The following is a 13,319-nucleotide window of genomic DNA, read 5'->3' as shown; positions in this document are numbered from 1 at the left end:
AAGGGATATTTTTATTTTCACGGCTCCAAGTTATAAAATTCTGGGAAGCATTTGGGCGTTCAAGGTGCTCACCACACAACTAGATAAGTTCCCTGAGGGGTCTAGTTTCCAAAATGGTGTCACTTGTGGAGTGGAGGGTTTCCACTGTTTAGACACATCAGGGGCTCTCCAAACGCGACATGGCGTCCTTCCTTTCCAAGTCCTGTAATGCGCCAAACAGTAATTTTACTTCACATATTTGGTATCGGCGTACTCAGGAGAAATTACACAACAAATTCACTTCATATGTGATGTGGTCCCTAAAAAATGGTTTTGTAAATTTTGTTGGAAAAATTAGAAATTGCTGGTCAACTTTTAACCCTTACAACTTCCTAACAAAAAAAAATTTGGTTCCAAAATTGTGCTGATGTAAAGTAAACATGTGGGAAATGTTATTAATTAACTATTTTGTGTGACATATCTCTTTGATTTAAGGTCATGAAAATTCAAAGATTAAAAATTGCTTAATTTTCACCAAATATCGGATTTTTTTCACAAATAATCTCCAGTCTTATCAAATTAAATTTACAATTAATTTTACAATTATCATGAAGTACAATATGTCATGAAAAAAAAAATATCAGAATCAGTGGAATCCATTGAAGCGTTCCAGACTTACTGCCTCAAAGTGACACTGGTCAGAATTGTAAAATTTTGCCCAGTCATGAAGGTGAAAACAGGCTGGGGGTGAAGAGGTTAAAGAGGGCGTTTTGAAATTAGCATAGTTGGTTACACAGCATGAACATAAGCATGTTTGCAACTGACTTGCTCTATTTGCTTTCATTCTCCTACTGTAAGAACTTTTATCTTGCATAGTGTACAGCTTGTTGCCAATCAGATCGACCACAAGAGTATGTACAGTAGCTACATTCCAGACTGGAGAGTTAACTCCTAAGATTCCAGTCAGCTCTCTCCATCCCATTGATTTCTATACAGTAGTCATCTGCTTACGTACCCCTCCCTTTCAGCTCTTGACAGAGCTGCTGTAATCAGAGCTGTGGAGTCGGTAAGCCAAACCTCCGACTCAGACGCCTCAATTTCCATGACACCGAAGCCACAACTCTGACTCCCTCATACATGGCTCATGTTTAAGTTTAAGTGATACATTTACTGTAGTAAATTGTAACATCAGGCTTTTAATCATTATTATGATACAATAATCAAGCTATTTAGATAGAACATAAAATGTACTTATTGAAATACAACTTTAGAACAAATAAACTTTTGCATGTTTACACAATTTATTATACACTATGCAGTAAGTGGAAAAAAACAGTTTTCAACAAAAACGCACTGAACAACATTTGTGCAGTCTATGAATTTGTTCTAAGAAATAGTATCGCCTCCATCAGATCCTCCTTCAAAGATGACCTCAAATCTGCTCTAATTATTTTAAGGGTAGAGAACAACCTCTCTACACTAACTTGGATTGGTGGCAAAGCAGAAACCACATGGGCATCATCTCTAACAATTTCAGGGTATAAAGGAATTGCCTCGTGCACAGTCAGTTTTGATGAACGACTGAACTCTTCTACTTCTTTGAGAGCAAGTGAAAAATGTTGTAATAACACAATTTCCCCTTTTCCAGCACATCTTTTCAAGATGGAATCAATTTTAGGGGTTCTGGCAGCAATAGTCAATTTCCTCACTTTGCTAATCAGAGTTGCAGCATGTCCCTCTTGCAGACTATCTTATTGCCAGCTGCAGCATGTGCACAACACAGCGCATGTGATGAATAGGAGAGAGGTGTGAAGCAGTTTCAACAAGATCACCTAATTATAAAGAACTATTTTGTTGTTCTTCTGTAGTAATATCTGTTTGTTCCTCCATTATGGGAACAGGACTGTGGCTTTCTCCAACATATTGAATCTGAAATGTTCTTCCAGCTGCTGTTCACCTTCATTATTCTCATTCAATCAGTTTAATTGTACTTATCTTGTTTGAAGCATTATCAGTTATAATAGCAAGAACTTGTTCTTTTTTGTTCTTAATCCTGCTTTCCTGTTCACTCCAGCAGTTCTGAGATGAGTGCAGGCATTCCTTCCCTGTGGGTTTGTTTTTTTCCCCCTTATCTATAGAGGAGGAGCTTTACTAGATATCATGTACATAAACTGCAGCACAGATTCATCTCAGCTAAAAGTCTAGACCCTTAGATCAGGAATAGGACAGACATTTAGGGTATGTGCCCACGTAGCGTTTTACAAGCGTATATGCTGCGGAATTTCCGCAGCGTAGACACTTGTGAAATGCTTGGTAATCCGTCCACCATGGTCCCCAATGAGAATCCGCAATTTCAATGCCCATGCTGCGGATTTTTCCGCAGCGTTTTTGATGCGCTCAAAAATCCGCAGCATGTCCATTATTTGTGCATTTCTGCATGCGGATTTGAGGTCCCAATGCACTAGAAAAACGCATGGCAAATCCACATGTAAAAACGCTGCAAAAACGTGTCAAAAACGCTTGTAAAATCTGCAAGCGTTTTTGACTGCCAAGAACATGCAGAAAAGCTGCAGAAATTTTCTGCTTCATTTCTGCATCGTGGGCACAAAGCCTTATAAGACATTTCATAACTTTCCTAAACTCTTATGAAAAAATATTCCCCACAAACTGCATTATACTACTGTACCCAATTTATTATATATTTTAGGAGTCGGTCCATTTTATACCGATTCCGACTCCACAGCCCTGGCTGTAATTAGCCTTGGAAATTCACAAGCCCCCTACATCAACATTTTGCAGTGCAGCTCTCCTCCTCACTGTTCTCACAGCACCCTCCTGTACGTCTAAATTGTTCTAGTCACTGTAGTTTCTGTCATGATTTCATTAATGTGATGTACCATACATGAAGTTCTGTTTTTTTTATTTCTAGAAAACAATATGACAAGATCCAATATACTGTTGATATTTCTCAATAGAACCTGCATATCAGTATTATCGATTTTAGGCATCTATGAAATGAATTACATGGCCACACATTCCTGTTCATGTAATAGGTGGTATTTATAGGTAAAGGCTAATGGTGGAAGTAAATCAAATCTTACCCGTTTTGTGCAAGGTCTATAACTACTAAATCTTGTTCTAAAAGCACAACCACAGCATAGGGCTCCTGGAAATCTAGGAAGATAAAACAGTAAAAAAAAGTTAAGTATTGATAAATGATTAGAAATGATTACAAATATAAAAAGTTTTTGTTCAAAAAGAAAACAAAACAGTAATTTAAATGGTGAGTACTGTAAAGATATTGTGAGATGAGAGGCCCTCATTCAGGAACCTCACGTCATAGCCAGTGGAGAGCGTTTCTGACTCTGAAGGACCCAGCATCATTCCACTGATTTAAAAAGTAAACTGTGTAATGCTTCATTTCACCCACGATGGTACTTCAGAGGGATTTAAAACATGCCAGGTTTCTCCTCAGGTTATCACACTGCAACTGATCTGTTCATTATCAAAAACTCTTCTAACAGAAAAAAAATAGCCAACCTCCTTAAAGGTTAAAGGGGTTGTCCACTATTAGGACAACTCCTTCTAGAACTAAAATGTTTGGCCCCGATAAAAAAAACAACAACCTATACTTCCCTCCTGTGCCGCCGCAGTTCCAGCAGCATAGGCACTCGCGGTCCCAGGGCTCTGGTGTGGTGGAATGACACGTAGTGCCTAGTGCCGAATCAGTGCTGGCGTCACTGTCTCCGCCTTTGGATGTTTTGAACATTAAGAGGAAGCCAGGGCTGCAGCTGATCTCCGACTTCCTCTTCATGTTCAATTTTTGTACGAAGGGAGACACAGTGACGACAGTGTTGATTGGAATGACACGTGGTGCCCACCACACCAGAGCCTTGTGACGGCGAGTGCAGACACTGCGGGAACGGCGCCGGCATGGGAGGAGAGTATAGTTTTTTTTTTATTTTATCGGGGCCAAACATTTAGTTTAAGAAGGGGTTGTCCTAGTAGAGGATATCCCTTTTAAATTGACAGAGTATATCCACAAGTTTAGTGCCTTAAATAACATCAGGAGATATTCTAATAGACAACCTCTCTCCCAAATCCTTTGCCGCTATAGTGCGGAGTCTTCTGTGGTTTTGGCCACTTTTTACTCAATATCCTCAAGTGAAGATGGACTATAGCAGAAAGACCACTGCAGCCAATCATTGCCTCAGTACTGATGCTAGTTGGTATGGCATGTGTCCATCAAAGCCAATTGGCTGTAAAAGTCATGTGCCAGTAAGGTACAACATCGCTCTATAAAAGCAAAGTCAGAAGCAGACCACTGTAGTGGCAGGAGATTTAACTACTGAGTAACTTGGGTGTTTAATTGAAAACTTTTCCTGATCTAACTCTCATACAATCCAATTAATAATTTCAAATTGTATATTAGACCAGGTTTCATTTTTTTTTTTAAATTCCAAAAGTCCCATGTGTAGCTATCATACCCAATGTGTCTTGACAGTGGGCAGATCGAGTCCTGAGTCTGCATAATGTCTTTACTGCAGTAACACCCCTGCAATGAAGCAGGTCAGATAGCAGAATGCCAACACATTAGGTATTTACAAGCACATAATAGGAATTAATCCAATAGGTCATTTAATGTGGAAAAATTACACTATTTCACATTGAACAAAATGTATATAACATTATATTGTAATTTATTGTACCCCCAAACAGCACAGAAAGAGCATAATTTTGCCCACATTAAACACAAGCTCATACAGTCAGGTCAGTGAAAAGATAACTTTACGGCACTACATTGCGGTTCACTTTCTGGATGCCTCCATGTTAATGGAATATGTATAGACAACAGTAAAAAAAGATTATCGTCTTCTCCATTAAATGGCTCCGTAGTGCTGCGTGTGATAGACATGCTTCCACAATAGGGATACAGCTGAACAGCACATTCAGTAATTGTTTAGGAATCACCTCATGCTTTATTTTTGTTGAGATCATAGTTAATAAGTCATAATTAGGTAATTATCTGTTATTTTACAACATAAGTTCCAAACTCTACTTTTAAACAGACGTGTAGTTAACTGTATAGTCCTAACATCATGGCTATCCTCATGTTCTGTACAGGATATGACAAGAAGTACAGTGGCTTGCAAAAGTATTCACCCCCCTCTCTCCCTTCCCCAGAATTTTTCATATGTTGCAACCTCACAACCTGGAATTTCACGGTTTTTGAGGGTTTGCATCAGTACATGTAAAGAACATGCCTACAACTGTGAACATTTGGTTTTCTTTTTATTGTGAAGCAAACAACAAGGACAATATAACTGAAAACTTCAGTGTGCATAACTATTCACCCCCCTAAAGTCAGTACTTTGTAGAGTCTCCTTTTGCGGCAATTACAGCTACAAGTCGCTTTGGATAAGTCTCTATGTGCTTTCCACATTTTCCCAATGGGAGTTTTGCATTTTGTCCATTCCTCAAGGCAAAACTGCTCCAGCTCCTTCAAGTTAGATGGTTTCCTCTGGTGAACAGCAATCTTCACGTCTGACCACAGATTCTCAAATGGATTAACGTCTGGGCTTTCACTAGGCCACTCCAAAACATTTACATGTTTCCCCTTAAACCACTAAAGTGTTGCTTTAGCAGTATGCTTCGGATCATTGTCTTGTTGGAAGGTGAACTGCTGTCCCAGACTCAAATCACTGAGACTTTAACAGGTTTTGCTCAAGGATATCCCTGTATTTTGCACCATCCATCTTCCTCTCGATTTGGACCATTTCCCCTGACTGTTGCCAGAAAACAGTGTTCTTAGGGTGATGAGCTGTGTTGGTTGTGTTTACTTTGGTGGCCAAAAAGTTTAATTTTGGTCTCATCTGACCACAGCACCTTCCTCCATACATTTGGGGAGTCTCCCACATCTCTTTTGGCAAACTGAAAAAAAGCCTATACTCCCCTCCAGTGTCGGCACCGTTCCAGCTGTGTCAGCACTCGCAGTCTCGAAGCTCTCGGTCGGTTCTTGCGTCCAATCCGCGCTGTCGCCACTGTCCCCGCCTTCGTTCGAATTGAAAGTGAGGAGGAAGTCAGATCAGCTGCAGCCTTGACTTCCCCTTCATGTTCAATTTGTCAGAAGGCAGAGAGCGTGATGACAGCGCTGATTGGGCGCTGGCCTCATGTTATAACAGCACGAGAGCCCTGGTACCACGAGTGCCGACACCAATGGAACGGCGCCGAGAGGAGAGTATAGGGTTTTTTATTTTAGTGGGGCCAAACATTTAGATCAAGAAGGGGTTGTCCTGGTAGGGGACAACCCCTTTAAGCGTCTTCTGCTTGAAAAATTCAGTAGGTTCAGAGTTTAAAAGAGATTAGGTGCATATACCTTTAATGAGATTGAAGTCAGGGATTTGCAGACAAAATTGCTCACACAAAAATCGTTTAACAGTGGTCCACACTGGTACAAACACTTGTCAACAAATGCTAATCAGTTTAGTCTAGTTTTCGACATGAACAGAGCCCCAAAAGGTCACAAAATGTGCAAAACTTTGCCTTTTTGCACCATCCTTGCCAAAAGTTGATAAAGTATGAATGGTATATCAGAAGGAGGTGTGGTCAGTATATTAAGAATTGATTTTATGATTTCAGTCCAGCTCAAAATGCAACAACTTTATTAAGAATAAATTTGGCTTTTTTTTTTTCTTTAGAGAGAAAACATAGGGAGGGGAAAAAAGGAAATGTTCAGCTCACCAAGCGCGGATAGTTTGAAGCCTCCATATGAAGAATGCGGTGCATGGAGTCCAGACCGGCAGTTGGGCGGTAAGAGGAAAAACTGAGAGGGTTCCAGAATCAACCAATGATTAGAAGTTAAAACATGACTTTTAATGAAAAAAATTTAAATTAAAAAAGTTTTTTACAAAAACATGTCAGTGAAGTGGGAGAAGGGGTGACATGGGGGAGGGGGATAAAAAGGACATGTGTCTACGCATTTCATGCTGTCATGTTTTAACTTCTAATCATTGGCGGATGCTGGAAGCCTCTCAGTTTACCTTCTACTTTTTTTTAGACTGGCATATAGATTAGTCTTTAAAAACTTGCCTTTATTGGCCTTAGTTGTTGCAAAATAGCACAGTAATGATGGAACAGGAAGGGGTCAAAGGTCGCCACGAGTCTTTGTAAACGGTGTCAGTAACTACCTTTCGCTACAAATAAGCAGTCTCGCCAACACTCTGCGATTTGGTAGAGCAAGGATCATGGTATGGGCCGGCTTCTCACAGTACAAAGTTTGCATTCCATTAGGTAATGTCCTCGCCACCATGGCTGTATCCACAACTCCACTATAGTAGGAATGCAGCAGCACTGTGCCTGTATTACATGTATTATTGCTACACTGCTCAAACCCTACTATGGTCACTCAGGAGGAGCATGGATCTGTGTGATAACGGAGACCACCAATGAAAACTAAGAAATGGTTTTGGCGTGAAAGCCGCTTTCTACAGAAATAAGATGACAAGGCTACATATTGTTGATAAGCACAGTGTGCTAATGCACAAAGCCAGGGGTGGGCAATTAATTTTCACGAGGGGCCACATGAGAGACTGATAGTTGTGAAGAGATGAAATAATAAGTTGAAATTAATTCTGCTCCATATAATTAAAATATTGATATTAATATTAATTGCATGACTTAATATTGAGCAGAAGTATGCTGACATCCCTCTATGTACCGTCTGAACCCGAATACAGCCCCTTCTATATACCGTATGAGCCACATAGCCTCCCCACGTCCAGCATGAGAGCCCCAAACAGCCTCCCCACGTCCAGCATGAGAGCCCCAAACAGCCTCCCCACGTCCAGCATGAGAGCCCCAAACAGCCTCCCCACGTCCAGCATGAGAGCCCCAAACAGCCTCCCCACGTCCAGGATGAGAGCCCCAAACAGCCTCCCCACGTCCAGGATGAGAGCCCCAAACAGCCTTCCCACGTCCAGGATGAGAGCCCCAAACAGCCTTCCCACGTCCAGGATGAGAGCCCCAAACAGCCTTCCCACGTCCAGGATGAGAGCCCCAAACAGCCTTCCCACGTCCAGGATGAGAGCCCCAAACAGCCTTCCCACGTCCAGGATGAGAGCCCCAAACAGCCTTCCCACGTCCAGGATGAGAGCCCCAAACAGCCTTCCCACGTCCAGGATGAGAGCCCCATAGCCTCCCCTATACCAGCAATAGACCTCCATAACCTCCCCATATCCTGCACCAGACCCCCATAGCCTCCCCATGTCCTGCAACAGACCCACATAGCCTCCACATGTCCTGCAACAGACCCCCATAGCCTCCCCAAGTCCTGCAACAGACCCCCATAGCCTCCCCATGTCCTGCAACAGACCCCCATAGCCTCCCCATGTCCTGCAACAGACCCCCATAGCCTCCCCATGTCCTGCAACAGACCCCCATAGCCTCCCCATGTCCTGAAACAGACCCCCATAGCCTCCCCATGTCCTGAAACAGACCCCCATAGCCTCCCATTGACCAGCAAGACCCCCATAGCCTCCCCATGACCAGCAACAAACTCCCAAAGCCTCCCCATGACCAGCAACAGACTTCCAAAGCCTCCCCATGTAAATTAACAGACCCCCATAGTCTCCTCATGTCCTGCAACAGACCCCATAGCCTCCCAAAGTCCTGCAAGAGAACCCCATAGCCTCCCCATGTTCTGCAACAGACCCCCAAAGCCTCCCCATGTCCTGCAACAGACCCCATAGCCTCCCTATGTCCTGCAATAGACCCCCATAGCCCCCATGTCCTGCAACAGACCCCCAAAGCCTCCCCAAGTCCAGCAATAGACCTCTATAGCCTCCCCAAGTCCTGCAATAGACCCCTATAGCCTCCCCATGTACTGCAATATACCCCCATAGCCTCCCCATGTCCTGCAATAGACCCCCATAGCCTCCTCATGTCCTGCAACAGACCCCCAAAGCCTCCCCAAGTCCTGCAATAGACCCCCATAGCCCCCATGTCCTGCAACAGACCCCCATAGCCTCCCCAAGTCCGGCAATAGACCCCTATAGCGTCACCATGTCCTGCAACAGACCCCCATAGCCTCCCCAAGTCCGGCAATAGACCTCTATAGCCTCCCCAAGTCCTGCAATAGACCCCTATAGCCTCCCCATGTCCTGCAATAGACCCCCATAGCCTCCCCATGTCCAGCAACAGACCCCCAAAGCCTCCCCAAGTCCTGCAATAGACCCCCATAGCCCCCATGTCCTGCAACAGACCCCCATAGCCTCCCCAAGTCCGGCAATAGACCCCTATAGCGTCCCCATGTCCTGCAACAGACCCCCATAGCCTCCCCAAGTCCGGCAATAGACCTCTATAGCCTCCCCAAGTCCTGCAATAGACCCCTATAGCCTCCCCATGTACTGCAATAGACCCCCATAGCCTCCCCATGTCCTGCAATAGACCCCCATAGCCTCCCCATGTCCTGCAACAGACCCCCAAAGCCTCCCCAAGTCCTGCAATAGACCCCCATAGCCCCCATGTCCTGCAACAGACCCCCATAGCCTCCCCAAGTCCGGCAATAGACCCCTATAGCGTCCCCATGTCCTGCAATAGACCCCTATAGCCTCCCCATGTCCTGCAATAGACCCCCATAGCCTCCCCATGTCCTGCAACAGACCCCCAAAGCCTCCCCAAGTCCTGCAATAGACCCCTATAGCGTCCCCATGTCCTGCAATAGATCCCTATAGCCACCCCATGTCCTGCAATAGACCCATATAGCTTCCCCATGTGCAGCCAAACTTCCCATACACATAAAAAACAAACAAAAAAAACCAACCACACAATCACCTCGCTCCCGTTACCCCGGTGCTGTGCCTCTGCTCCGGTCACCGATGCACTGACGCGATGCTTCACACTCTGATTGACGGAGGAAGTCCCTCCTCTACCAATACAGTCAGCAGCGCGCACATGTAGACCAGGTCAATCGGCGGTGACAGCGGGTGGGGGATGCACGGTGTGATCCGTGGGCCACTGTTTCAGCCCTTCGGCTGTCTCGGTCCGCGGGCCAGACTGGAACAGCCAGAGGGCCGGATGTGGCTCGCGGGCCGCACTTTGCCTAGGTCTGCACCAAGCAATTTACTATGGTATTTCCAAATAGTCATGATGTTGATTATTCTGAAGAGCACAGCTGCAAACCCATTACAGCTGTGATTGGCCACCCACTCTTCTGATGCATGTTACTAAAGATTCAATATGCTCAAGATCTTTGCAAATGTTCTCTAAAACTAAAATGTAAAACAAGTTAACTAAACAGCATAAGAATTGGAAAACATAACACAAGACCACATTAAAATGTTAAAAAAAGAAGTATGATAATTGATATGTCCTAGAAGAACCGAAAGGCAAAAACTAGACTGAGGATACTACTCAGAGGGCCACTTTACTTTGATATTCATTTGCAAATGTTCTCTTTATGAGCATGCTATACACCCACTCTTATTGAAAACGTGTATGGTGTTACACTATGTGGATCTATTCCTTTTTTCCTTCTTTACCTTGGTAAAAAAAAAAGGCTCTTTGAACTATCCAGACAAGCATCAATAAAAACAGCAGAATGAACATTTAGGCTATGTGCCCACGATGCAGAAATGCTCTGGATTTTTCCTGAGCGTTTCTGCATCTCCCCTGGCAGAAAAAAAGCATGCGGATTGTACATGCGGATTGTACATGCTTTTTCCTGCCAGGGACATGCGGATGTGAAGCGTTCTTCACATGCATTTCCGCATGCGAGTTGACAAGCTCTTTCCAAGCGATTTTAGCATCACTTGGAAAGTGCTTGTCAACTTGGTCACACTATATAAATCCATGCAAACGGCATGGATTTATATAGTGTGACCCCAAAGAATGGTTAAAAATAAAAAAATAAATCTATACTTACCTTCCGATGGCCCCCGCAGTCTTGCTTTGCTCCGTCCTGGCTGCCGGCAGATCGCGGTACACTGTAGGATCTGCTGGCGTCAGTATCGCGTGACCCGTCACATGACTATGACATCAGCGCAGGTCCTTCAGTCCACCGCGATCTGCCGGCATGAGAGGACGAGCGCAGCGGGGGCCGTCAGAAGGTAAATAAAACATATTTTTTTTTTTTTTTTTTTTTTACAGGTTCTATGGTACCTGGGTCTGGGTGAGAATCTCCTCTCCTCCACACCCGGGTACCATCCGCACATTGGAACGCATGGAATGCGCACCTATATATACACTGATGCGAGATCCATGCGTTCCAATGCAAGTCAATGGCGGCAAAAAAGGAGCGCTTCGGCAAAATAATTGGTAGTGTTGCGTTTTTTTCTGCAATGATAATCCGCAGCGGAAATTTCCGCAGCATGTGCACAGCAGATGCGGATTATCATTGGGGAACATGGCAGACCTTCTTCCATGCGGTTTTTAAGCGTTTCTGCAGCGTTTTTGCCGCTGCGGAAACGCTTAAAAAACGCATCGTGGGCACACAGCTTTAAACAAAACTTTTATAGGTGTCTTTATAATGACATTTAGGCTGTATGCACACTGTGCGTTTTTTCTGCGTGCGTGGAAATGGGAGAAAACGCTAGGTAATCCATGTGCCAGCTAATGCAATGACAATCCTTAAGTGCTGTGCACATGATCAGGAGTTTTCCTGTCAGGGTTGTCATTGCATTTAACTCTGCAGCATGTCAATTCTTTGTGCGTTTCTACAGCGTTTTTTACCCCGTCATGAAAGTTAGCCGCCATCTTAGGTATGATACGTCATACCTGAAGATATTCCCTATTGTCATTTCTAAAAATCCCTCACACAGCTTCTACCATGTCACATTTCTCCAGCCCCTGGTAAATAGAGCAATTCGCCCCCACCTCTGGAGATCAGTCTCCAGGAACTTCTTTGATATGGCAAATAGATGGGCCAGCTTTGTTGTGTCCAAGCAGGACAGAGTCAGCGAGAATCTAGGGGGTAATTAACACCTTGATGTCACTTGAAACCAGAAGCAAACCATTTGTGCAAGCCTGAAAACCTCTTCATTGTCTCAAGAAACCATGTGCTTTCTTTGTGGAAAATGGCCACCAAAAGCTACAGATATACTATCCATTCATAACCACACAATACAAGTTAGGGAACCCGAATAAAATGTATCATGTGGGGAAGGTGCCCGCGGACCCAATCATGGGGCTTATAAATCCATGAGTGGCCTGGAAAGCTAGATATTTAGAAGAACCATATACAAGGTCCCAGGGGAGTCATGTTTAGAGTCAATGGCTTCCCCAGAAGAGTAGGATCACAACAAGACCTCTGGTGATACGATGAGATCACCCCAGGGAAAGTTATGGGTACTTTTCTCAAATGGAGCCAAAACTGGCATTGGTGGGGGGGCGCGGGGCTTAGTAAACTGACATCACCAAGAGTGGGCGTGACAGGACCCTAGTATAGCCAACAGCCAGAAACCCCCTTCAGTTTTGGCCAAGGAGATGATGTGAACAACTCCTAACGTCGGGTCCAGGTCTCTGAGTGGGAGGAGCACCTTTGCCATGTGCTACTGAGGCTTGGACGACTGCAACTAAGCTTGAACCTGTGGGATAGCAAATCCTCCCTTGCACCACAAGAACGGTAACTGATTTATCGTGGTTATTCCTGTGTTTTGTATTTCTAATTGTTATATCTCTAATTCTGGCCAAATACTGTTGTATAGTTAATTGTATAGCCTTGTAATCTAGTGTATTCGTACACACTGGGACTCAGGAACAGAACCACAGATGTGGCGGACAAACAGCAGAGTGAGGCCGCCCAGAGAGGTGAGCGAGAGCAGGGCAAGACGAGACCGCCTAGAGCGGTGAGCAAGAGTAGAGCAGGACAAGGCCGCCTGGAGCGGTGAGCAAAGGGTCAGAGCAGAGCGAGACTGCCGGGGCAGTGAGCAAAGGAGTCAGAGCAGAGCGAGACTGCCGGAGCAGTGAGCAAAGGAGTCAGAGCAGAGCGAGACTGCCGGAGCAGTGAGCAAAGGAGTCAGAGCGGAGCGAGACTGCCGGAGCAGTGAGCAAAGGAGTCAGAGCGGAGCGAGACTGCCGGAGCAGTGGGCAAAGGGTCAGAGCGGAGCGAGACTGCCGGAGCCGTGGGCAAAGGGTCAGAGCGGAGCGAGACTGCCGGAGCCGTGGGCAAAGGGTCAGAGCGGAGCGAGACTGCCGGAGCCGTGGGCAAAGGGTCAGAGCGGAGCGAGACTGCCGGAGCAGTGAGCAAAGGGTCAGAGCGGAGCGAGACTGCCGGAGCAGTGAGCAAAGGGTCAGTGCGGAGCGAGACTGCCGGAGCAGTGAGCAAAGGGTCAGAGCGGAGCAAG

General features: G+C 45.0%; 1 protein-coding gene across 9 annotated transcripts in view; it reads right to left on the bottom strand.

The window, feature by feature from the left end:
* STXBP5 (syntaxin binding protein 5) overlaps positions 1-13,319 on the bottom strand; it is a 503,632-nt gene that overhangs the window by 151,584 nt on the left and 338,729 nt on the right. For all 9 annotated transcript variants that reach the window (XM_073672694.1, XM_073672695.1, XM_073672696.1 and 6 more), the window contains exon 11: positions 3,081-3,153. In XM_073672694.1, the coding sequence (XP_073528795.1) occupies positions 3,081-3,153 (73 nt within the window). The remainder of the gene's footprint in view (positions 1-3,080; positions 3,154-13,319) is intronic.

Source organism: Phyllobates terribilis, unplaced genomic scaffold, assembly GCF_046119375.1.
Source record: "Phyllobates terribilis strain yellow unplaced genomic scaffold, ASM4611937v1 Scaffold_3__8_contigs__length_932513732, whole genome shotgun sequence".
In the NCBI taxonomy this organism is placed as follows: domain Eukaryota; kingdom Metazoa; phylum Chordata; class Amphibia; order Anura; family Dendrobatidae; genus Phyllobates; species Phyllobates terribilis.
Note: the sequence above shows the minus strand (reverse complement) of the source record. Positions and strands in the feature narration are given on the sequence as shown.